The sequence below is a fragment of the Natrix helvetica genome, assembly GCF_964273705.1.
Source record: "Natrix helvetica genome assembly, chromosome: 5".
NCBI classification, from domain to species: Eukaryota; Metazoa; Chordata; class Lepidosauria; order Squamata; family Natricidae; genus Natrix; species Natrix helvetica.
The window spans coordinates 40,258,880-40,285,228 of record NC_138551.1 but is presented as its reverse complement, the minus strand read 5'-3'; the positions used below and the strand labels follow the sequence as shown (position 1 = coordinate 40,285,228).

At 38.9% G+C, this 26,349-nt stretch overlaps 1 protein-coding gene across 1 annotated transcript; it reads left to right on the top strand.

Moving 5' to 3' along the window:
* The first annotated feature begins 14,049 nt into the window (after window positions 1-14,049).
* Window positions 14,050-17,763, top strand: LOC309393611 (transcription cofactor HES-6-like). The gene is made up of 4 exons (XM_081956010.1): window positions 14,050-14,329; window positions 14,479-14,565; window positions 14,685-14,766; window positions 15,772-17,763. Exons 1-4 carry the CDS (start codon window positions 14,249-14,251, stop codon window positions 16,215-16,217), a joined length of 696 nt encoding a protein of 231 aa, XP_081812136.1. The 5' UTR covers window positions 14,050-14,248; the 3' UTR covers window positions 16,218-17,763.
* The last annotated feature ends 8,586 nt before the right edge of the window (window positions 17,764-26,349 follow it).

Here is a 26,349-nt window from a genome sequence, read left to right as displayed (position 1 = left end):
GTGAGTGAGTTTTAGTTTTAAAACTCTTACACTAGTCACTTTTTCAGTACTAGAAATGGGGAACTAAACTGGATGCAATTTAGAAGAGGGAGTTGTCTTATTCATCAAAGCACCTGAGGATAGGAAAATAAGCAATGGGTGGAAACTTATCAAAGAGAGATTCAACCTGGAATTAAAGAGAAATTTTCTGATAGCAACAACAATTAATCAATGGAATACCTTGCCTCCTGGAGGTGCTCCAGAGATGGGTTCCTACTGGTTCAGCCCCGTTTGGCCAAACCGGTCGTGGCATTCCAGTCTGGGTTGCAGAACCGGCAGTGACCCAGGCTGGCCATGCCCCCGAACCGGTTCTCTGGTTCGCCGCCATCACCACTGCCATCTTTTTTTCCCATTGAACTGTGCAGCGTGCATCTAGCACACAAACGCAAAGCACACGCATGAGCGAACAGGCAGTATAACACCAGCTGAAACCCATCCCTGGGGTGCTCCATTGCTGGAGGTTTTCAAGAAAAATACCGTAAAACCATTTGCCAAAGATAGTGTAAGGCCTCCTGTCTTGGACAGAGGGTTAGATTCCTCAGCAGTTCCTCCCAGCCCTATGATTCTATTCTGTTCTGTTCTGTTCTGTTCTGTTCTGTTCTATTCTATTCTATTCTATTCTACAGAGAACAGGTCCACCTCATCTTGCACATGACAGCCTTCTAGATACTTATAAACTATTACTATACTAACCTTTAGCACCCCCTTTTTGCAAGCTAATCATGTCCATCTCCTTTCATCATACCTCATCAAACTTGCTTTCCAGACTCCTTTTCATTTAGCAACTTCCCTTTGAACCTTCTTTACATCCCACTTAAGGTGTGGTGCCCAGTTCAAAACATAATACTCCAAGTGTGTTATTACCAGTGCAGAGTACAACAAAACTAATGTATTATCTTCCATAATATGAAGGCATTGTTTCTGTTAATGAAAACCAAGTTTGAATTGACATTTCTAGCTGCTGCATCACAGTAAACTAAGAATCATAGTAAACTTCTTGCTCACAGTAAACTAAGGATCACTAGGATTCCTAAATCCTTCTCTCATTGCTGTCAAGCCAGGTCTCTTGTATTTATTCTTTTGATACTTCATTACTCAGTTGCAAGATCTTATGCTTGACACCAGTGGATCCATCCCATTCAATTGGGCTGTGTTCAATCTGCTGAGCTCATCATAGGTTTGCCCTTTAAGATATTAGTTAAACCCTATAGCCTTCTGCTATCTTTTAAAAAATGAATTATTCTAAATAATTTTTTATTATGATAATATTCCATACCTTTAGTGCTACATGTGCAAGAGTCAGTTGGGTGTAGTGATTAAAGGCACTGTGCTAGACACCAGGAGATTGTGACATCTGGCGTCGCCTGAGACATGAAGCCATTTGAGTGACTTTGGGCCAGTCACTCTCTCAGCCTTAGACAGTGCCAAAAAACCCTCCATGGACTTCTCCAGGCAGTTGCCAGAAGTCAAGACTGACTTAAACACACACGCACAGGCATACATTGATATCTAAAGAAACCCAGTTTCTCTTTCCACTGTGGGAATGATGATTTTCTATTCTCTCTTTAAATGAAAAACTGATCAAGAAGGGGATCACATTTCATATTCCATGATTTCTGTGTTTGCTCAATATTTTTTGTAAGAAGCTTTGTTTTTTTCCCTCCCTTAAATTCAAATGAACTATCAAAAATGAATTTTGTCTAGTTTCCTAGCATAACATTACTCATTCAGTACCAGGAGAGGGAGTCATGACACAATTCTTAGATACTGGTCTTCTTCCAAGTTCCTCTCTAGAAGTGCAGCAGGCAGTTCTACAGTATCAGCAGGACTATTTATTGTGGAAGATATTCAATTTCACTTTGCAGACAATACAGTATTTTCATAGGATGCATAGATTGCCTACACTGGATATGGTATATGGAATAATCTTTCTTCTCCAGATTTTTAATTTAACAATCGGATTTTGAACAACAAATATCCATTATTTGCCTTCTAAAACAAGTTAATAGGACCAGATGAGTATTTTGATAATACTCATTCATGTCACATAGTAAATATCTGCATTTGTGTAAAATCATGAGAATACAGCATAGTTATTATCATTATCATTGACAAGTCCTTGCCTCTGAGCTTACAATATAAAAATCAACAGATAAAAAACAAACAGAAAGGACATAGAACTTAATTGGAAAAGAACATATAGTTCTTTCTCTGACATAAACAGAATATTTTTAAAAAGCAAAGTTAGATATCCTTCATGCAAAGTTAAACAAATGTTGTTTCCATTGCCTTAATATGTTTGGTAAAGCAACTAAAATAGTTTGCAACCCTTATTTATGGCTTATTAGAATGAATGAACTAAACCATTGTTGTTTACTCTACCAATTAATAATTTAACAAATAATCTGTGAAGTAGTGCAGGGTTAATAATGGTAGGCCTAACACTGTATAAAGCAGATTTTTCTGTTCTTGAAAGAGAGGAAAATAGTATGGAAAGAAAACATATTTCCATGGCATGTCTGAGAAGATAATTTCACAGCAGATGTTCATTATAAACGGATTGGTTAGGACTGAAAAGCGGGCATGAGCACATAAATACAAACACTTATTCATTTTATCCTTCAGGGTTGATTGCCCATTGCTTTGGACGGAGCTATAATGAAAAACAATGTCATTATTAACACTTGGAGAAGCTTTCGGACATCGTCTGGTTAGAGCCCTAGAGAATCTTGTCGGATATCAGTATCCTTGAAATTTCAGAGGTCTGACTGATGAAAACATTGGGAAGCAAGGCTGGGAAAGGAAGGCGGCAGAGAAAGTAGACAAGTAGTCCGCTTGAAGTGCATTTAATGCAAAATAGCCAATGGAAGGGGCTGCCAAGAGGGACCTGGAAAGCTAAGTGTTCCACAATAGGAGGCAAACAGATGGTGGGTGGGGGAAGGGGAAACAGAATGGAGGTTTGGGGGCAGGGAGGGGCTAGTGAAGACAAGTCTCAGATCTGCTAAATCCTTCTGCCAGACTTCCTAGTATTTGTCTGTTTGTTTAAAGAAAAAACAACAGCACCAGTGCCTTAATATTTTAATCAAGAAAGGGTACAAGGTCAAAGGAATCACAGAGCGCATTGCAAATCCTAGCATTCAGTGCTGTTTTTCCCACCACAAAACTTGTTTTGACTCCCAACAATACTTATTATGTGCTTCATGTGTACATATGAACTGGAACCTGAAATGCTGCTGTTTTTTTTTTTTTTTCAGTGAAGGATAAAATCAGTAGAGAGCAGCCGAAACTCATTGATACAAAAACCAACCAAACGAAAGTTAACTAAACAAAAAAAGAAAGCCACCAGGATGAATTCAGCGCAAGTGGAAGAAATAAGTTAAAAGGCTGGGGAATGACTAGAATGTTATACAGTACAGCTTGGTGGACCAGCCTGTAAAAGACTGTCTTACATACCTGTTGTATTAAGCATGGGACATTTATTTTTCAACAAAGGAAAAGTAAAGCAAAGAAGCAAGTTAAGGGCTTTAAGACTGAGTCTTAAATCAGTACTTTATTATGCTTTTTTCTACTATTAGTTCAACTGACTAGATAATTATTATCACTGGAGAAAATAGAGATGAGAAACCATGACCTTTCTTTGTTGGAATCTAACTTTCCTTAGCTCCACAAAGTATGACCAGTTATCAGGGATGATGGAAACCATGGAAGCTTAGTTCCACAACTTCTGAAGTTTTATACCATGGGGATTAGGGGAGATGTGAGATTACTTTTCAATCTCTAAAACAGGAGATAAATCTATTTTCCCTTCAGATCACTTTCTTGCTATTAGTGTAATTGTTTTTCTTTATATTTATATTTATACTTTTGACTAAAGTACAAAAGTAACTTCTTCAAAATTATATCTTTTGAAGTGAAATTGTGCTTTATATACAATATATCCTGGAAGGTATTGTTATAGTATCCGGAATAGATAATACATTTACAGCTTGTTCAGTACAAACTAGCATTGAAAGTGCAAAGTTTTCTTTTTAAAAATATAAAATTAGGCCATCTCCATTTGACCGGATATAAGGTAATATATGGGATAAAACTCCCATAGCTACAATTTTAACTTTATTTACACATTCAAAAGAAAACATTGTGTGGGTTCACACACTGCACTAATCATGGATTATAAACCAAAATCCAGGAGTTATACAACTATCTAAGATAAAACCAATTTATAACCTAGTATAATGAATAGCCTGCTTTTTTTGCTGAAAAATATGGCTTATTTCCTTTTCCTGTCTTGTTAGTGAATATCTGGCACCATCATCCCATTTCATTACAACAAAATTGATCAATTTTTGCACCCCACTCAGTCACAATACAAGTGGAGTAATACTGTAGTAATGTGAGGGAAAGAACTCCAATTGTTCTGAAGAAAAGAGAGAAGACATCTTATCTTGTGGCATCATCATCATCATTTTAGCCATTGTCTATCCACTGCAATGCATATATATATGCAGGTCTTGGTGTATTCAGGTCTTTTCCCATGTAAGATTGAGAGTATCTTGGCAACGTTTCGACAAAGTCCTACTCGCCATCTTCAGGCTGGTGCCTTCGGCTTCATGTTTGTGCGAGCAAAGCATGATCGGAGCTGCCATCTTTCTATAAATATTGTTGGGTGTGTGTGGAGTCCTGTTGTTGTTGCTGTAAGCGGGTTGGTTGGCTGTGTTGTTACATCTTGATTAATTGATGGAGTTGATGTATGCAGATTAGTCGGCTGTTTCGTAACATCCTGTGTGGCTGAGGTACTAGCTGTGTGCCCATTAGTCTTTTGTGTTGTAATGACCTGGGTAATGGGCTGTGTGATGACATCCTGAGCTCTAGTGTAGTGATATCCTGAGTCCTGTGCTGCAACATCCTGGGAGGTTGTCTGCGTTGTAACATCTTGAGCCTTTGCGTTATAACCTCCTGAGTTCTGTGATACAGTGTTTTGAGCAGATGTAACATCCCGGGCTTTGGTTTGGCTCCGAGTTTGCAGTCTGTCCATGTGTTCATGGCGTATTTCAGTTTGTTTTGTGTGGGGGTCGGAGCGGGGTACAGCAGTTGGTGATGCCGCTGTGGTTTGATTTCTGGATGGTGGTTGCATTTCGTCTATGGGATGGGTTTGGGTTTGAGTCTGGTGAGGGTGATTGGTGGTGGTGTCCTGTGTTGTTCTGGGTCCGGTGTCAGTTTTCGTGGCTGGGACTTGTTTGTTGACTAGGACCAGTTTCCAGATGTCTGGTAGGCGGGAGGTATCGTCACGTTTATTCATGTTGTGTGGGTGTTTCTCTATTTCGATGGCTTCAATAATTATTCTCTTGTTGAAGTATTCAGTTTTGAAGATTAATTTGGTTCCTTCAAAATCAATTTCATGTCCTGTTGCTTTAAGGTGCTGGAAAAGAGAGGAAGTTTTTTCTTCTTTTCTGACTGCGTTCTTGTGTTCTGCGATGCGTGCATTTATTCTCCTATTAGTTTGTCCAATGTATGTGGCTGGGCAGATTTTGCATGGTATTTCATAGACTCCTTGGTTTTCTAGCTGGATCTTGTCTTTGGGGTTTCTTAAGGTGTTGGCTATTTTTTGGTCAGTGCCGAAGGCTGTCCTGATATTGTGTTTGTGGAGAATTTTGCTGATTTTATCAGTGGTGCCTTTGATGTAAGGGAGGAGGATGATGCCCTTGTCCTGTTCTATGTCTCAGTTCTTGGGAGGTGTCGCCTTTTGGATTTGGTTGGTAATTGTGTTTCTTTGGAATCCGTTGGAGATTAATAAGTTTGTGAGAGTGTATAATTCAGTTTTCAGGTGGTCTTTGTCGGCTAGGCGTTTGGTTCTGAAGATGTACCTCAGCCACACAGGATGTTATAAAACAGCCGACTAATCTGCATACATCAACTCCATCAAGTAATGTATATATGCATATGTGTATATACACACACACACACACACACACACACACACACACATGTATTTGTGTTACAACCCCTGGTATGCCCAAATATGAGAGGGAGCTCATTACTCCCCCTTTCTGTCCTTCGGCTCATTACCGAAGACCATCCAGGCAGAAAACCATATTTTTATTTTTAATGTTGCCTTTGCCTTTATATATATATATATCAGGGCTATTGCATAAGGCATCCAGTTCTGAAGTTGCTCAACTATTCTGGCAATATCCCATGAGCAACAAAGTCAAAAGCCATCAGAGAACCAGAAGAATCAACTAGTAGCACTCATGTCTCTCTTCCAACAGATGATCATTCAGCCCAATCAAGCTTCACTTGAGGCAGTAGTAAGACTTGAAGCCAAACTGAAATGGATCTAGATCAGGTGTGTCAAACACCAGGCCCGGGGACTGGATTAGACCACAGGGTGCTTAGATCTGGCCCATGGAGTCCTTGGAAACAGTGAAGGACTTGCCATGGTGACTTCTGCCAGTGAAAACAGAGCTCAGGAGGGCTGCAGGCAGACCTCGCAAGCTCTTTTTTTGCTGGCAGAGGGTTGCAGGAGGCTGTTGCAGCTGAAAATGGAGCTCAGGGGTCCGTTTTCGCTGGCATAGTGCTCAGGCCCCCACAGGCGCCCCTGACATGAGTGACGTTGAGCTGACTACACCCACCCTGGCCCCACAAGGTCAAACACAACCCTGGTGAGGCCCTCAAAGAAATTGAGTTTGACACCCCTGATCTAGATAATCAGCTCCTTCTAAATTAATTTGTAAGTGTATGGTCACCATCTTCTTCAGGATTTTGACAGAGAAACAACATTTTCAGCTAGGAGGTAGCTGTTGACAACGCAAAGACTACTGAAACCATATTTCATTATTGTAAGGTGTTGTGGCCCAGCCGTTGCCGTTGCCGTTGCCGTTGCCACCAGACTCCGAGAGTGAGGGTCCCTACGAGTCAGCCCCAGTGGAGATGGGTGACCCTGGACAGGGTTCGGACGCTGAGCAGGGATCCGAGAGTCTGGTCGGCCACCAGGAGGCACCTGAGGCATGGAGCAGCAGTGAGAGCCAGAGGAGGGGGGCTCCCGATGCCATGCCTTGGAGCAGCGGGGAAGACTCACGAGACAGTGAGTCAGAACTCAGCAGGGCGTTTCTGGACGCCCGTTACCGCCGCACCCATAGACGCAAGGAGCGTGGGCGTAATTATAGGCGGTAAAGAGCTCTCAGCTGCTGTTTGGGAGGCTCCCTTTCCAGGTTATAAAAGGGTTGACTGCGCATACGCCCTTTGCAGCAGTCAACAGAAGACTTATGCCAGAAGTTCTAGTCTGGAATTCTAGCAAGCTGGATAGCTGCTTTTGTGTTCTGTTCCTGTGAGTTTTCTCTTGGTGGCTTGCTGCCACGGAACCTCTTGTTTGTTTGTGCAATAAACATTGTTCCCTTGTACTGTTCCGGAGTGTGTGTTCTGTGTGGGCAACGGAGGAAGGGGGGTCAGAACAGTAAGGTATAATAATAGAAGCTTGGAACCTTGCCAGAGTTGCCCTCAGTCCGTAGTTTACTATAAGGAATTAAATTGCAATTATTTTTAGTCTCTTTCACATTTCCTCCGTACCTAGAGATGAAATGTCATTTACAGTCTCTTTTATCTGCCAAGGCATCTTACATACCTTTGCCAACTTTATCTTTGCTTACAAATTTTGCCATAGTGTAAAGCAGGTCTCTTAAACTTTTTTCTCTCAGGATCCCTTTCTACTTTTAAAAATTAAGGAGAACCCCAAAAGAGATTTTATTTGTGTGTGTTATATTTATCAATATTTACCATGTTAAAATTAAAATTGACACATTCTCTGCAGCTACCACTTGTCATAATGTTTGATAGGATTATAACACTTATTGTTTTTCGACATAGTATGGTGAATAATTTTGATTTTGTGGACTTCTGAGAGGGACTTGGGGCCTACCAGGATGACAATTTAGGAAACACAGTCAAAGAGGCCTTCATTGGCTCTTTTGTTTGGATTTGTAGTCAAACAAAATTTGAAATCTACTTTACCATAGCAGTAATGCAAAAGTTGAAAGGCAGGTAAAACATAGTGTTATTAGTTACTATATAATGTTATTATGGTTATGTGTAATTATATAGTTATCCTATAGTTATCCTATATAATATTCCAACAAACCTCTTGATGATCCTATATATGGTGATATATTTCCCAGGCAAATAAAATATTCATAGCTGCTTCATAAGCCCTAATTATTATTGAATGTAGACACACAAAGGTTCTTTAGGACTGTTCATATTTTGTACCATAAACTACACAAGCTTCTTATGGCACTTAAATATTGATGAATCTCTACATTTAATAAATCAATATGGTTGAGAGATTAGCATGATTTATTTTAAGAGACTAATCCAGAAATTGATTAGAATTGTTTTGGCTTAATATTTTAAAAATATTTTAATGTTAAAATTTGAATAAAGAGAATAAATATATATAAAACATAGAAAAAAGCATGTTTGTCATTTCATACAGGCAAAACATCAAGTTTATAGTAATAAAAATAAATTTACCTCCATCACCACACAAATTTTCCCTTATGATTATGCATAAATGACCATGCAGTTTTCTACAATACTTAAAACAAACATTTGGCTTGCCTATTCCAGGGTGTTTATTATATACTTGTGTACTAGTCAGTTGAATTAGTCAGTTGACAATCAATTATCCATAATGATAACCAATAATTCATAATTCTGACTTGAGCTAACATTAATAGTATCACCACCACCACCTCTATTAACAGCATATCTATATGCCTTCTGGGAAAAGAAGTTTACAGTTCTTGGTTTACAGTTAAACATTTTAATTTCAGTTTTAAACAATTAAATAAAACAACTGGCAATAATAAAGAATGCTTTATAAAAATGTTAGATAGGAAAAATATATATACTTGAATGCACTTCATGTAGCTTCATGCCTTTGATAACTGATCCTACATCTACAGTAGATATATTTCATTTTATTGATAAGGGAAAATATGGCATCTTTTGCCTAAGTGACTGGGAGCAAGGAGAAAGGAGAAGACCAAAAAGGAGACAAAGACGACAGAATGAACACCTGTTGTTCTCCTTAGGGACAAGATCTAATGCTTTCCTTTGATTCTGCTTGTTGACAGGATTGCAGCTGCCAACTGTCATCACCATCAAGTTACATTCACAAAGCTGCAGAAATTCATTCTTTCGTTTGAGAGGAAATGCCAGCCGCAAAAATGAATGAAGAAGATAAAATGTTTTCAACCATATCAATATGAAATTTGGGTGGCTTTTCTTGATGATGATTACAGCCTCATCTTGGGGGGAAATAAGCACATTTGAAGCAGCTATTAAGGTATCATAGAGAATATTCATTAAAGATAAACAATGGTTCAGCATTTAGTGATTTTTGTTCTTTTGAATTCTCCTGAATTACTTTTTTTTTGCAGTGGAAAGCCAAGTGATAAAAGTTTGTGAATAGGTAAATAGAAGGAGCAAAAAATTCAAAATGATTAACTGATTCTGTAAAATGTGGAACTAATTTATTACATTCTTCCATTCTACATTTGTAAGCACTGTCAGCAGAGCTAAGAATTATTGAACATTGAATCTGTAGTTTTGCAAAGACACCAGATCAGCAACAAATTGACTATTACAAGAAAAAGTTTCAGTGACAGTTAAAATATTTTTTTTATAATAACTTACTGTTACTTACTCACTGCCCTGATCCTGCCCTGCTTCATACTTTGAGCCAAGCCACAATATGGTTAGTTTGGCTAGTTTTGGCTTGGTATGTTGCATGAGCCCAAATATGGTTCTTATTAATGCTGGTTAATGCTTGATATTTTGCATAAAACCAACTGCAGTTTAAAGTTTGAATCAGAATAAGCCATGGGGCTATAGCATAATATACTCAGTAGTTAACTGAAAAGGAAGGGATTTTGTTGTTGTTAATAGAAATCAAGAATAAAAATAAAATGGACTAGGTTGGGTTGGGTTTTTATATAGCATGTTTTATCCTGGAAAGATATCTGATGGTATATAATTCTGTCAGACTTTCAAGGTAGTCCAGACAAGAAGCATACCCAACATATTACTTCTATTTTTATTATAACATTACGTTAGCAGAATTTTGTAAGACTGAAAGTAGATCTCGCTCCCCCTAACCTTTACAATCCAAGAAACTAAGCAGGCTTCCTTTTGAAATATTTGTGCGCCCCTATCCCTTCTGTGGGCTCATATGTCTCTTTTTTTGCCATTGCCTAGTTTGTGGCTTTGTCCTGTTTCCAAACCATTACATTTACCTTTTCAGGAAAAATCCTGTTCACTTAGAGTCTATCTTTATTTAATCATTGGAAAAAATTATCTTTCTTCCTAGTGGGCTGAGATCTTTTAGCACCTGAGGATGGATTCCATCCCATCACCAATGATTTCCACAGGGATAGGTCAAAGTCAAGAAGGTGACTGTGCAATAGAAAACCCAGCCTATTAAAAAGTGCATTGTGAAAGTAACACAGGTAGTGTGCGGGTCTTTGACCATACGGCCACTACCTTGACTTTTCTGAACCTTCTTGCTGAAATCAAATCACTGTCAATCAAATTAGTGTAATTATTAGGATTTTCCCCTTTCTACTTAAGAAAGATAAGCAGGGAAGGTATATACTTCTCAAATATTATCAAACTGAATTATGCAGATCTCCCAAATTTCCTAGTTCCTATGATCATGTAATTGTAATTATTTGACATTCTGATACATTTAAAAAAACAAAAACAAAAGCAGTGGGCTTAAAATGCCCAGCCTGAAGATGGCAAGTGAGATCTTGCTCAAACGTTGCCAAGACAATCTCAATCCTACACGGGAAAAGACCCGAATACAACAAAACCAGCATACCTACACCCGTGAAAATCTACGACAACAATATATATATATATATATATATATATATATATGTATGTATGTATGTATGTATGTATGTATGTATGTATGTATGTATGTATGATGTATGTATGTATGTATGTATATATCTATATCTATAATCTATCTATCTATCATCTATCTATCTATCTATCTATCTATCTATCTATCTATCTATCATCTATCTATCTATCTATCTATCATCTATCTATCGTAATTGTAGACCCAGCACTCTGTAAGGCACTGAACTGGGAAAAACTGTAAGAGATAGTTAAATGTGTAGAACAATCATGCAACTCATTATACATTTAGGAAATATAAGTGAAGAATAGGCAATTCAGTGACAACAAAAGGCACGATTTATTAGTTGGAATGTGATAATGGAAATGTAATGATCACTAAAGTTGTATCTGTAAACCATTTTGTCATACAGCTTGTCAAGCAGACCTGCTACCTCTATGCTAAGTCACAATATCACTGTGATTATATTAGAATACATGACATAATGGACACAGTTGTTTATGGGAAATGGTTTATTGCTGCTTGGCAACAGGGAACAATCATTATTGGTTAATTATCTTAGATGTTTCCATTATGGGGCACAGGATGCTGTGTTGAAAAGGGAATAGGCTCTTACAGATTTTCTAAGATTACCTGAAACCTTTTGATGTATGTGAATTCAGATCTCACTCAGTGATGAGTGATGAAGTCACAGTCCCATTTTTCCAAAACAGTCACTTCGAGATCTGCCACAATGTCCAAGAAGACTAAAATGCTCTTTCAACATCGTCTTTGAGTCCTGATGCCAAATTTGTTCCAAGACTTATTTTGCACAAAATATGCCTTGTTTGTCCTATGTAGAATCGAGAGGGGTGTTGCTAGCAGATGATGTCATTTATCATATTGGAGCAGAGCATGTGAGAGTCCCTCTAATCTTGTGTTTGTACTTGTTGGAACCTGTGATGGCATTGTTGGCGTAAATGAGGGGGGGGGATAGACATCTGGGTTTCTTACAGGGTCTCATACCTCTTAATTGCTTGTGAGAATCTACCACAGGTTGGATTGAACTCTGTATGTAAATATGGACATGCCACCCAGTATCTAAAAAAGCATGGCATCATTGTCCATTATGAGCTCTGGCACATTAATAATGCATTTGAGTGTTTTGAGCTGTAAGCTATTATTAACAACCAGTGGCATTTTATAGTTCTATTTACGTGGTCTTTAAAATGATGTCTCCTGAAAATTGATTTGTCTCTATTGATTTGTCAATAAATTTCAATAGATGGTTAACTCAATCTCCTGAATGTCTGGCTTAATTCCCTCAATTGAGCATTTCTGTCAAGTGGATTGGAATAAATGCAACTATGGCATACGGTCTGCCTATATATATGATAGATTTGATGATATTTTCATATGGATTCAACGTATCTTCCTCCCTCATGTCATCCCAATTTAAATTATACATCAGTCCAGCTTCTCTGTGCATTTGATGAAAGTGCCTTTGGAATGCCCCTAGGTCAGTGAATAGGGCTCTGCATGGCTGGAGAGGGGGGTTGCGCGAGCGGCTGTTCCGCTCCCCGCTCACAAGCCCAACTCTCCCTGCAGAGCCAGGGCACCTCCGCTGCTGCCGCCGCCACCTGCCACCACTGCCCCAGCATGGCTTTTCTGCGGCTTCCAAACCACGAAGATAGGACGCCGAGTCTTCCGGCAGTTGCCGCTCTGGGAATATGCTCTATGGTTGCACGCCCACAACTTAAGACCAAAATTTGAGCCCAAAATTTATGTGAGAAATTTATTAAGTGAGTTTTGTCCTCTTTTAGTACTTGTTTTGCAACATTTGTTAAGTGAATCATTGCAGTTGTTAAATTAGTAACATGGTTAAGTGAATCCGGTTTCCCCATTGACTTTGCTTCTTAGAAGGTTGCAGAAGATGACCACACAACGCCAGGACATTGCATCCATCATAAATGTGAGTCAGTTGTCAAGCATTCAAAAGTAAATCATGTACAACTGTGTGAAGTGTGAAAAATCATCATAAATCACTTTTTTCAGTGCTGTTGTAACTTCAAACGGTTACTAAGCAAACTGTTGTAGGTCGAGGACTACCTGTGTAGTAAAATAAAAGCAGTGAGCAATTGTACTGACAGTGAGCCTTTGTAGAATTGCTAGTGATGTGCCAGGCATATCTATCAGTGCTGCTATGTTAGCATTCGTTCCAAGAACAAGTGTTGCCTTGTGAATGTTCTACATAAAGCTGCAACTACTTTATTTTTGTGTCATTCCATAAAATTGCTTCCACTGTTCTTCCCAGAGATCCTTCCAGTCCAGATGTTCTGTAACAGCAGGCAGTCACTTATCAAGTTCTGTAAGAGCAACAGTCACTTTTGTCAGGTTTACAGTTTGGCAGAAAAAGAAAAACCTTAAGAAATAATGAAATCTTTCTCAGTTCAATAGATCGAGATTTCCAAGTTTAGATGTAAATCAACACAATATTGAATATAAAATAAATCCCAAAGGCTGAATATGAGAGAGGGAAACTTCCACTGTGTATAGAGACCGGTCAACATTTCTTTGTTATACAAAGACATTTCCCCAAATCTCAGTGCCTGAAGGGGAGGGGGGTTTACACAAATATATGCTTTTCTGAGATCTGTCTCCCTAATATGCAGTTTTTTATCCTGGCCAGATTCTGGAATCATAACTTTCTAGCAAACCTAGTCAAGAGATTTATTGGGGGGACCGAGCACGCCCTTCTTTATAACTACGAGACTGAAAGGCTCCGCAAAAAAAAAAAAAAAGCACGCCAACGGAAACACAAAACGCTCCGCACAACCGACCCCGACGCCTCCTCCCCCACTTCAACTCCTACGCACGCACGTAGGACGGGACTTCACGTCCATTGGTCCGATTTCCTCCCCTTCTGCGAGGTCCGAGGAAGCCGCTTCGGCGGCCTCCGAGGAGACAAAGCGCCCGCTTCTTATTGGTGGTTCGGGTCCACATTTGAGCTTCCTCTCTGCGCACGGCGTCCAATAAGCTCATTGACATGCAAATCAGATGCTATAAATATGGCTGGGGCGGCGGCGGCTCCGGGAGGGGGCGCCGAGTGGGGCTTGCAGAGCTGCAAATTAGCCCCGAGAGAGCAGAGGCTTTTTTCCCCCTTTTTTTGGTGGTGGAAAAAAAGGGGGCGGGGGGCGCCCGGCTTTGCTGCGATAGGAGCCGCCTCTTCTCCTTTCCTCTCCTCCCCCTTAACCCGCCGGCTTGTCTGCTTGTCCTTTGCTTTCGCCGCGTTTGCCCTGTACCACTATGGCTCCTTCCTTTTTCTCCAAAAAACCCCGATCGAGCCGGGACGAGGAGGATTTCTCCCAGGCCAGAGGAGATAAGAAGGTGAGGCGCCTGGGAGCCGAGGGAGGGGTGGGGGTGGGAGGGGTGGTCTCATGGGGGTGAAACTCAAGCGGGCTCGCCTAGGCATCCACGCGCGCGTGCAGCGGTTGCTAGTTACGCCCTTTCCTTTTGCTTCCTCCCGCCTTGGCCAGGCAAGGAAGCCGCTGGTGGAGAAGAAGCGGCGAGCGCGAATCAACGAAAGCCTGCAGGAGCTGCGTCTGATCTTGTCGGAAACCGAGGTGACTTGGCCGTAGGATCCGGGTGGGGATCTTACCCCCCGTAAGGGTTGGCGGGGACGGGGGGGGGAAGGCTTGGGCTGACCATCTTGTGTTCGGCTGTGCGTGTTGCTTTCTTCTAGTTCCAGACGAAGATGGAGAACGCCGAGGTGCTGGAGCTGACGGTGAAGCGAGTGCAGGGAGTCTTGCAGAGCAGGTCGCTAGGTGAGTGTCGGCGGCCGCCGTCCGTCCCTGCGCCTCATCCTCCGGGGGTTTGGCTACATGAAAAGGAACCCTCCGGTAGATTGGCGAGTGAACTCCCCCAGGAGATGCTCCTGCTTGGCTTTTCCGCACAAGGGGTGGTAACAGTTCTAAAAGACCCGTTCCTGCCAGAATACAGGCTGCTTCTGCTGCTTCCATGGAGTTTGTAATTGGACTAATTATAATTACTCTTTGGGAAAGGCAGTCATATCTTTCAAAGTGCTCTGTGATTGGGTTATTTCCTTCAATTGGACAGTAGACACTGTTCCTTTCTTATAACTTGATTAGGCACTAGTTGATATTGGTGATTTGAACATATTCTTTTAGAACAAAACCAAGATCTTCCTTCTTGACCTGTTAGGTCAATCCAAACTGCTAGGATTGCAGGACCTGGGACAAGGAAGAGGGTGGTTCACCACATTACATGCCACTTAGGTCTGCTGACTTTCCAGCCACCCTGAGCCACTGCACTTATTCTTAACTCAGTGTATCCTTTCCCGATGCCTGTATCTTTTATGTTGGATCCATAACTGATAAGTGATTTTTCCCAATCTTAATTAACTGGACACCCGAGTTTCTTGCAACCCTGCGGCTTCGTAAAAGTAAAATTGTTAAAAAATGTCATAAAAACATTTTAAAGACTTTTACGCACAAAAACTGAAAGGCTACTTTTTGTCTTCTGAAAGTGGAGGTTGTTCAATTAAGACATTCCCCCTTGGGAATAATGTGGCTTTTCCAATAAATTTTGAAATGAATTTTGACTATCCTTCCATTCAAGATCTTAATGTTAGTTTAAAAGGGTTTTTCACAGACATGACTGCAAGTGTAATACAGTTGAAATATCTAGTTGATTTTATGAGAAGACAGATGGGGGGAGGGGATTGATTCGCATACATTATTGATGGAAGAAATAGAAAGAGGTGATTTGTGACTTGCTTGTTTTTGTTTCCTTGTTTACCTGCATCTCAGATGGTGACAAAATGCAACAAGAGGCCAGTGAACGCTTTGCAGCTGGATATATTCAATGCATGCATGAAGTTCATACATTTGTCTCCAGTTGTCCTGGGATTGATTCTACCATTGCAGCTGAGCTCTTGAATCACCTTTTGGAGTCGATGCCGCTGAACGAAGGCAGTTTTCAAGACCTGATTGTGGATGTCTTATCAGATCCCTCCATCAGCCAGTGGCCAAGTGGAGATGGGCCTTCTCAAATGCCTGGAAGTTCACATGGAACTTTAAGTCTGTCCAGTCTCACTTCACCTCTTCCTTCACCTTCCTCCAGTGAAGAGATTTGCTCAGATCTGGAAGACACAGAGGCAGAGCAAAGCTGCATCTCTTTGGATGGACTGGACAGGTCTAGGAGTCAAAATGTGCCTTCTTCCAGCCTTTCCAAATCTTTGTGGAGACCATGGTAATAAACTTCACAAGAACCAACGCAGATCTACCTAATAGGGAGAATACTTGAGCACTGTGTTCTTCTAGCCATTGGAATATAGACGGTGAGGATTTCAGATAGTGCATTTATGTCATAAAATTTGTATGCAGGACTGTATAGCTGACACTCTTTCATTGTCAAATCCTGACAGATTGAATTGCTAAGTAAGTTAACATTTCATCTGTGAGTATGAGAACTGAAATTTGTATGTCTTTTTTTTCTTAATTATTACTAAGTGTGGGGGTTAAAAGATATGGAAGTGTATGCAAAAGAGCTCTTTTGTTGATACACAGCACTGTTTTTGCAACTTACTTTTTTCTTGTGGGGGATGGAAATGCCTCTAATACCATGTAGTTTGGGTTAAGAAAAAGCCTTTGTGGATTTTGAGAACTTGTTGGTTTAATCCAATTAAAGGTATGAAGTAAAGTATCAATGCAGAATTTCATATATTTTAATGATAGATTTTTTAAAAAATAAATAAAGCCAAGAAAAATCCCTGAAAGGGATTGGTGCAGCTAGTTTCTTGTTAAGTTTAGTATTTTAGGATTTCTCCTTCAGTGAAGGAAGAGGAAACTGGAAACCAGGATTGAATTAGGTAAACTTTTAAAACATTGGTGCCTTTTAGAAATGTGTTTTGTGCACATCGAGCACAAAATGAATGAATTTTACTGTAATATGTATATTTGCTTGTCAAATTTTTATTTTAATCTTCTTTAAAATAAAAGTTCACTGATTGTATTTTAAGGCACAAGATTTCTGCTGTGGATATTCAGTTCCATGTTAGTGATTAACAAATATGTATCCTTGAGTGCAAACATTGGTAATTAAGCACTTAATTCTTGTACTGAACTTGTCTGTTCAAGTCCAGAGAAGTTGGAATGTTTCATTTGTTCTTGGACTGATCTTGATTTCGGCACACTAAATTCCTCAGATTTGTTCTCTATCTTCCAGATTCATTTTTTGAAAATATATCTGCAGATTTTCAAGCTATCCAAACATGCTCATTTAGAAGCAAGAATAACTGTTGAGTAGTGCTTAAACCTAAGTACATTTGCATAGAAACCAATTTAAAATTAACAAGTCTTGACAGTTTGGACAAATGAAACCTGGTTGAATGGAAATAAGTTAATGACACATAATTGTTCAGAAAGCTTATAACCACAATTTAAAACAAAAATCTTCCACTGCGTTCTTCCTCATGAAACTTATCTTTGAAAAAAAGAAGTGTTAGTACTCTTACTGTTATTTTTCCAGGAAGCCTTCATATCATACATATCTATGGCAGTCTTCTCAACCTGATATTCCTGCTTCCTTTATCCTCGGCCAGTATATCCAGCAAAGACTGTTGAGATCCGGTGTTTTGGGGGCACCAGATTGCAGAAGTTGTTAACCTATGAATGCTCCAATTTAGGAAAAAGGAGGAATAAACTTATAAGATGTGGGCTGTCTGTGTAATAGTTCTTTTTGTTAACTATGTGGAACAATAAAAAGCAGAAACAACATTGACTGGAAGGTGTGTGCTTTGTGAATTGCCTTTTAAGCCATCTGATGTGAATGGTCTGAATTCAAAGCCTGGCCCAAGAGTTGTGCTAATTTGTCATCATTCTCTCCCCTTTTGTCTCCCCAAGAAGGAATGAGCTTTCTTGGAAGGGCCTTTCTGCTTCTAGGATAGAGCAAGATTTTCTTGTGTAAATCAAGCAATAGTATCAAGAGTGGAAATAACACCATATATCATTGGCGACATCTGCAAGCATTGTCAAAAGGAAGCTCGAGACCTCCTGGTGCCGTCTGCTAGGCAATGCCAGCGGGCGACACCTAGGAGTAGATCCTTCTCTGTGATGGGCCCAACCCTCTGGAATGACCTCCCCCCGGACATTCGAACTACCACCGACCTCCGTTCCTTCCGGCAAAAGTTAAAGACTCACCTATTTCAATCAGCTGGCCTGGCACTTTCTTAGTTTTACCTCCCGGGATTCATTTATTTTAATTGGGTTTGGGGTTTTAATAGGCTTTTAACGTATTATATTTATTATTCTATTACAGTCTCACAACCTCCTTCACCTACGTATTTAATTATTTAACTGTTTATGTATGTATTTTACAACGTATTTTAGTGACTGTACACCGCCCCGAGTCCTCTCCGGGAGAGGGGGCGGTCTATAAGTGTGAATAATAAATAAATAAAAAATAAATATTTGGAAACATGCAGAAGAGGCATTTATCCTGCATTGGATGGACAATGGCTAAAATGATGATATACTGATGATACTTGTAGGAGTATTTGGAGCAAGGGACTAACCTAAATTCAGTAATGCGATTAAATTCCATTAAGCATAGTCTGCTTCCAATATTAAGGCTGTTTGCATTTAAAAACACTGAAAGAACAAAAAGGTTTTATATCCTTAGCTTCTTTCTCTGTCAACCATGAGAATATATTGTAATGAGGCGCTATAGAGTCCCCTTTCCATGGGAAATGTCAAATATCTATGTCAAAGTGTCATTGTTTTAGCCATGATAAGGCATCGCTAAATGGTCAATGTAACAAAATACAGTTTGTTATTTAGAATCTTCTTACAGCACCATGTTCTTCAAATTTGAGATGGAAAGGATGTTCTCAAACTTAAGAGCTGAGAAAATATTTTGATATGCATGGTGACAGACCAGAATAGAATACTTCTCAGAAACTAAATGTTAATAAATAATGACATTGTAATAAAAGGTGTTTTGTAATCTTCCATCTGGAATGAAGAAAGCAATAGTGTAAACACATATTTATATTAAGCTATTCTGGGAGAGGATAATTTGGAAGCTTTTGAAGTAATTCAGGTTCATTCTTGAGCTACACTGCACATAGTGAACTACATTAATTGATGAAAGCATTAGGATGATCTCATACATTTAGAACTTCTGTTTTCAAATGAACTATATAACACTTGAGGAATGTGTCTGTTGGTAATGAATTCTTAAAATTGTTCCATCTATGGAAAAGAAACTTTCAGTGTCCTCCTAGGTGCTGTGTCCATCATTTTAAAAATCTGTGTGCATGTATCAATGAAAGAGGAACTTTGTGTCCTAAAGATTATGGATCTATAAACATTTAAGACTGAAATGTAAATTATCATTTACAAACCTCAATACTTTTGAAGGGGTATATGAGCATGTCAATATGACACTCGGTGAAAGTATGGATAAGGTAAGTGAATGTCATTAGGCTTACAAAGAGAGCTTAGTTGAGCTTGTGTATATTTGCAAAAAACACTACATAGTACAATGTGTTGAGATAGTAACTTTGGAACAAATGAACAGACTTCAATTAAGTCTTGCAAGAGGATTTTTCTTCTCACCTTGCTATGTGTTTTCCTTTTGAACTGGACTTTTGCCCCATCTCCCTTGGAAGTGTAGCCGCACAGGAGGCTGCAGCCAGAGGTGGGAAAACACATGACAATTTGGCCACAACAAAACAGAACTGGGGATTGGAAGATGTAAAATAATCTTCCAATTATTTAAAATGTAGCCATCCTCATTAATGAATCTTTGTGGTTATGGAGGTACAGTGAAAAGGCAACAATAAAAGTTCACATATACACTTTATGTCAGCACCACTGGATATAGATAATAGATATGTTGACCATTTCTTCTGTTTTAGAGGATAGAGCAGATAATGGTAAAATCCTGCCCCTGTCATATTTTGCACTATGGTTTTATGTGAGAACTGCCAAATCTTCATTATCAAATCATCTTGATGTGGAAAAGGTCTCACATTTCATGTGCAAAAGCATGTTTGTACGTGTGAAGAAGCCATCAAAATAAGCCAATAGTTAACTTCAGGAACTACAAAGTAATATAAAGTAAGAAAAGGAAACAAAAGAGATCAAAGAGAAAGCTAAAAGTGCAAGAATTTTTAACTTTATATTCATATTAGTTCTTCCCTTAAAAATATTTAATAAAAATTAAATGTAAAAAAATAAACTCCAGTAACTCACCCTCTCAGTTTTACCATGGATAGAATGGCATCAAGGCAACCGCAATAGCAATAGTCTTGAATCAGGTATGTTGTGCATACATATAACATCTGTCATATATGCAAGGTAGAGTCGATCAGTGGAAAACTCCCTAACTGAAAATAAGATATAGGGTTATCCAAGAGATGGGACTCAAAAGGTGAGGGACAGTCTGAAATAAAGGATGATAATTATCCACAATCTATTCTTCAAGACTCTTAAGCGTCTTAAAAATGAAGAAAAAATAGCAATGTTAAGAGTAAATACTGTACCCAATTGTTAATGTCTACTAAAAGGCTAGGAGCATGATTTGCAGCCTGAGTTTACAGTAAATCAACTAGTTTAACCAGTTACAGTGCTGATGATCCTCTTCCCCACTACATGGAAAGGGAGTTGCAGTTATTTTTGCTGCAGTTCCCCTGCTCTATTCAGGCTAACAAATTCTAATGGGGGTGGTGGGAGGGGGAGAGAGAGAGAATTAATAGTTGTGCTTCAAACTGAAGGGAGGTTTGATTTCAGAATTTGAGAAATGTCAATGGTTTTTTTAAAAGGATGTTATGAGTAATACAGTAACAACATAAAGTGGAATTCTGCTGCATTGTTTACTGGCTAAGGCACTAGAATTAAAATAGAAGATAAGTATGTAAAGTTATTCTCCCTTTCAGAAAAGTAGGTTGGAGACCATTTCATTGTTTTCTTTTTCAACTTGCTAATTTATAATTTAAATGACAAAAAAGACATTTGAGAAATGTTAGAGATACTTTAATCCACAAATTAGGTTTACAGAAAGTTTATATCCCTTGATTAGGTGTTACAAGGTTTTCAAGAACTTTCACTTCTTTATTGCAGAGGTGTCAGATTTGACACTTCCTTGATAAAGGCAGGAAGAGGAACACTCCAAGGGATGGGGGAAATGTGATTTCCAGCAGTTATACAAGGAGTATTCATCCTTTTTCTCTTTTTCCCACCAACTTCCTCTTTCCTCCTCTAGTGATTGCTTTGTAGTCTTATTATGCTTTGTAATTACTTTGTTGTTTGTTAAGGAATAAAAAAATTGTAACAATCTATTATTGGGCAGTTATTTATTATATTGGTATAATGCTAGATTTGCCAAGAATTCTCAATACTTTGCAATTCATTTGATTTTAAATGTATTTGATTGTAAACCAATATACATCCCTTACCCTATCATGCTGCAACAAGTAAAAAATAGATTGGAGATCCCTAAAGCAATTAGCTTTAACATCAATAAAGTTTCTTGTGAATAATTTTGATCCCAGTAAAAAGACTTCAAAGGAAGCTTATTGATACTTAAGTATACAACGTCAATGGAGGGGGGGAAATGTTTTTATTTGCTTTATGTCCCATTTTTTGAAAAAGGAGTTCAAAGCAGCATACCTGATGCTTCCTCCTATTTTTCCCACAAAAATCCTGTAAGGTATGTTTGGCAGAGGGGCAGATACTGGTCAAACTCACTAAATGAGCCTCTGTGATTGAGGGTGAACCAGAATTTGGGTCTTCCCCACTCCAGTTCCAACCCTTTAACCCCTACATCACAATGGTTCTCACTGTGTACAGATGATATTGTCGAAATAAGTGCATTTAAGTTTTAACTGGCCAGCAGGGGCAAAAGTGCAGAAGGGGAATTATCCATTAAGGCTTGGAAATGGCCAACTAACCCTTTCTCTTCATTGGTTGTTTAATGTCTATTTGGGCATCCACATGATGGTAGAGTTGATTATTGCTTGCCAGTGTTTGCTCACATGGCACAATAAAGATTCATTTCAAGACTGACTGATGGATTTTTTTGTACTCACGTTGTTTAAACATAAACAAGGTGAGTACAAAAGTCATGAAATCTGTGAATATACTAAAGCAGTCTTGTGATTTGAGGAATTGCTAAAGGAAGTTGATGAAATTAACCCTGTGGTAAAAAGGGCCTCGTAGGATGATCAGTCTATGATTGCTGATGCTCTTTGGTGTTTCATCTGTTGAGGAGAGAGTTGCTTGTTACCTGTGTAAAGCTTATCATGGCTATGAAAAGAGGTAATTATTCCAATCAACTGAATAGGGACTAGATAAGCCGCCCTTCCTATTCACAAAGTCTTAACATGGTGTTGATTGCAATGGAAAAGATTCAGTTCCTGATTCTCAAATTCAGGAAACCATATTGCCTAATTTAGAAAGAACAATTATTTGTTCGAAGGTTTGTCTATCAAACTCCAGTTGGAAACTGTAAGAAGGTAAAGTCAAGAGTTTTACATGAGTCATAGACTCATTATGCATTTGAACAGGTTATGCAGACCTTCTTTCCTATTATATCAATTACTTATTTCTAAATATATAAATCTGTGAGTACTTGTAGGCATCACTCCTTGTCCTCTTCTTTTGATGATGCATTTTCTTTTTGCGTTTTGTATGGCCATTCTACATGTGTACAGATAGGTGATACAAACTCTTGTTATGTTTATGTTTATGTTTATTGGATTTATATGCCGCCCTTCTCCCAAAGGACTCAGGGCAGCGTACAACATTAAAAAAAACACATATTGCAAAAGTTAAAAAGAAATTAGATAGAGAATCCAACAAACCCAATTAGTATGAACAATAACATTTTAAAAATTGGATTAAAATTAACAATTAAATCAAGCATTTATTTTATTTTGTTCAGGCCATGCCAGCGTGCTGGAAAACCCAACTTTTTAGGGTGCGTTGGAAGGACCGGAGATCGGGGATTATGTGAAGCTCCGGGGGCAGCTCATTCCAGAGGGAAGGTGCTCCCTCAGAGAAGGCTCTCCCCCTGGGGGTTGCTAGCTGACACTGTCTGGCCAATGGCACCCTGAGGAGCCCAACTCTGTGGGATCGCCCTGGACAGTGGGAGGCTACTGGTGGCAGTAGATGGTCTCGCAGGTACTCTGGGCCTAAGCCATGGAGCGCTTTAAAGGTCATAATTAGTACCTTGAATCGTACCCAGAAAACAACCGGCAACAAGTGCAGGCTGCCTAAAAGGGGTGTAACATGGGAGCACCTAGGTACCCCCATGATAACCCGCGCGGCTGCATTCTGGACCAGCTGAAGCCTCCGGGTGCTCTTCAAGGGCAGCCCCATGTAGAGAGCGTTGCAGTAGTCCAGGCGAGAAAGGGCGAGGGCATGAGTGACTGTGCACAGAGCATCCTGATCCAGGAAGGGGCGCAACTGACGTACCAGGTGAACCTGGTAAAAGCCCCCCCTGGTCACGGCCGTCAGGTGTTCTTCTAAACTAAGCCGCGTATCCAGGAGGACTCCCAGATTGTGGGTCCTCTCTGAGGGGGCTAAAATTTCTCCCCCTATCATCAAAGATGGAACAAGATGCACAAATCGGGATGACAGAAACCACAGCCACTAAGTCTTGGAGGGATTGAGCTTGAGCCTGTTCCTCCCCATCCAGATCCGCACAGCCTCCAGGCATCGGGACATCACGTCGAGGGGATCGTTTGGGTGGTTTGGGGTAGAGATAAAAAGTTGGGTATCATCAGCATATTGATGATACTGTACCCCAAAATTACAGATGGTTATGGTAGTATATAAATATAAATAGGTTCAAGAAACATCATAGATAAGCAGTATTCATACAAATACTCTAAATACCTTTGTTTCAAATTTCTTCCAAAGCAAGGTGAACTTTCATTCATTCTAAATCCAGAGTAACTGTTTTATTCTAAGGTAATTTTGCTATGTAGAGATTTGGCAGCCACAAGAACGTAACATTTCTCCCCATTATTTAGCTGCAGGGATTATTCAATAGCTAATCCTTGTGCTAATTAAAACACCACAGATTATTCCCGCAGAATTTGCTTTAGGTAAACATATTCTCAAAAAATTCAATGAAGAACATATATATTGTAATTATAGGTAGTTCTCAACTTACAACAATTCATTTAGTGACTGTTCGAAGTTACAATGTCACTGAGAAAAGTGACTTATGACTATTTTTCATACTGATGACCATTGAAGCATCCTCATGGTCAGGTGACCAAGATCTGAATGTTTGACAATTGGTCTATAGACAACTGGTTATGACCGTTGCAGTGCCCGGGGTCATGTGATTCCATTCTGTGACCTTCTGACAAGCAAAGTCAGATTCACTTCACAACTGGGTTATTAATTTAACAACAACTTGTTCCTAATTAAATTAACTATGTTTATTCCAGTGTGTTTAACTGCAGAAAAGTTTTGAAGCAAGGAGTGTGAGAGGATAAAGGTAAGACCTAAAGTGGGTGGGAACCCTCATTCTCTGTGCAGAAATGGGCTACTTTGTTTTGTTTTTCCCAGAATTATGAATTCTTTGTAATCACCTTTTGAAATTAGTCCTGGGGATACAGCTTCTCCTGCCTGCCCTAGTATAATTATAAAAACGTTGACATCTAATCCAGGAGTAACTTTACAAAAAGAATTTTAAAATTCAAAAGCTTGACCTCATCAGGGAGGGAATAAGAAGTCACACTGAATTCAAAGGAATATTCTTAAAATGAGTGGTGTTAGTATTACTGTCAAAAAGCTATCTTTGTGGTGCATGAATGTTTATAATTGATATTAGACTGCAAAAAACAAAGCCATCATATGCTACTGATGAGCCTTCATGTACTTTTACCAGTGTAGAAAAATGGAACTGGTGGTGAACTGGGATAAGAAAGATCACGGTACAAGTCCCCAATATATCAGCCCAAGTTATCTCACAAGAGTGTTCTGAGAAATCTTTGTATGTATTCTCATTGCTGCATAGATCATTGTATGTATTCTTTGTATGTATTCTCATTGCTGCATAGAAATATTTGTATGTATTCTCATTGCTGCATAGATCATTAAACAAGTACAAGAAACCACTCAGGATAGCTTCACCAAAATTCTGGCAGCAGCTAAATGAAAGACAGGTAGCTACTCTCAGGAGGAAAAAAGAACATTTCCATTACTTTTCCCCTTGACAATTGTAGCAAGTAGCATGTGGTTGTTTTATCTTGAGTCATCAGTGCCCTAGACAGGGACAATTTACATTTCATTGACTGACCAGATAACTTATTGACTTGACATGTCCCAAATCTATAACTACTGTAGGTGTAAAAGCATAAACTGTGCATTGGGCTTTCAAAATGTGAGATGTGGAAGAGCAGAGTAACCAACTCGAATGAAAAGAACTCACGGATACAAAGGGCTGCTTCCTTGTCTACTTAAAAAAATCTAACAAGGGACTAAATATCACGGAAAACTGACTTTTAATTATTAAGCTCACAGAAATGCAACCCATATTGTTAATACACTTTAATTCATTTTTGTATGAATTTATTTATTTATCTATTTATTCCTCCCCCTCAGTTCCTGTTCAGCATCTACAATGGTGTGAAGGAAAGATTAAAATTAAAATAAAATAAAAAAGATTAAAATTAAAAAACAATTTATCTTGTTCTTGTTAAATGGAAAAAAGAAACATAAATGGGGGACAGAGGATAGGCAACCTTTCAAAGATATTATGAAGTGGTTTGCTTTCTTGCCACTCAAATATTGCTAATTTTTTAAAAAAATTATACAAGTTAAGGATAGTAGTATGAAACTTGGAAACATCACAGCTAATGATACATTAGTTACTTAGCCATTCCTTTCTCTACTTGCTATATCACTATGGTAGCCATATAATTCCAAAATGTAATATTTGCAATTTTAATGATATATAAAATGGCTCAAAATCATAGTGATTTATAATGTATTGAAATATTAGTAAATAATTATTTTTTTAGTTACACATTAAAGCTTTATATTTGCAAGATAATACACTGTCAGTAAAACTTATACCAACTCTTTAGAATACATTTTAAATCAAAGCTCTCCAATATAACAGATCACCTCTAAAGTATACAGACTTCAGATACTAGGTTTTATGGCATTTTGGAAGACAGCTGTGTCTGGCTTTAATTACAGAATCTCCCTAGGTCTAGAATCCTTCAAAGGCTACACACAACATAATTGTTCAATGACTTCCTCAACATTTGGATCCTTTGATCATGTCAAACGCATTCAACAAAGAACTTTACCTGTAAATATACTGCTGTCAACCTAATGGAGCAAAAGTTAACACCATAA

Coding starts and splice junctions, on each gene's coding strand:
- LOC309393611 (XM_081956010.1), top strand. CDS start 14,249: ATGGCTCCTTCCTTTTTCTCCAAAAAACCCCGATCGAGCCGGGACGAG. Junction 14,566..14,684: donor TGATCTTGTCGGAAACCGAG/GTGACTTGGCCG, acceptor GCTTTCTTCTAG/TTCCAGACGAAGATGGAGAA. Junction 14,767..15,771: donor CTTGCAGAGCAGGTCGCTAG/GTGAGTGTCGGC, acceptor CCTGCATCTCAG/ATGGTGACAAAATGCAACAA.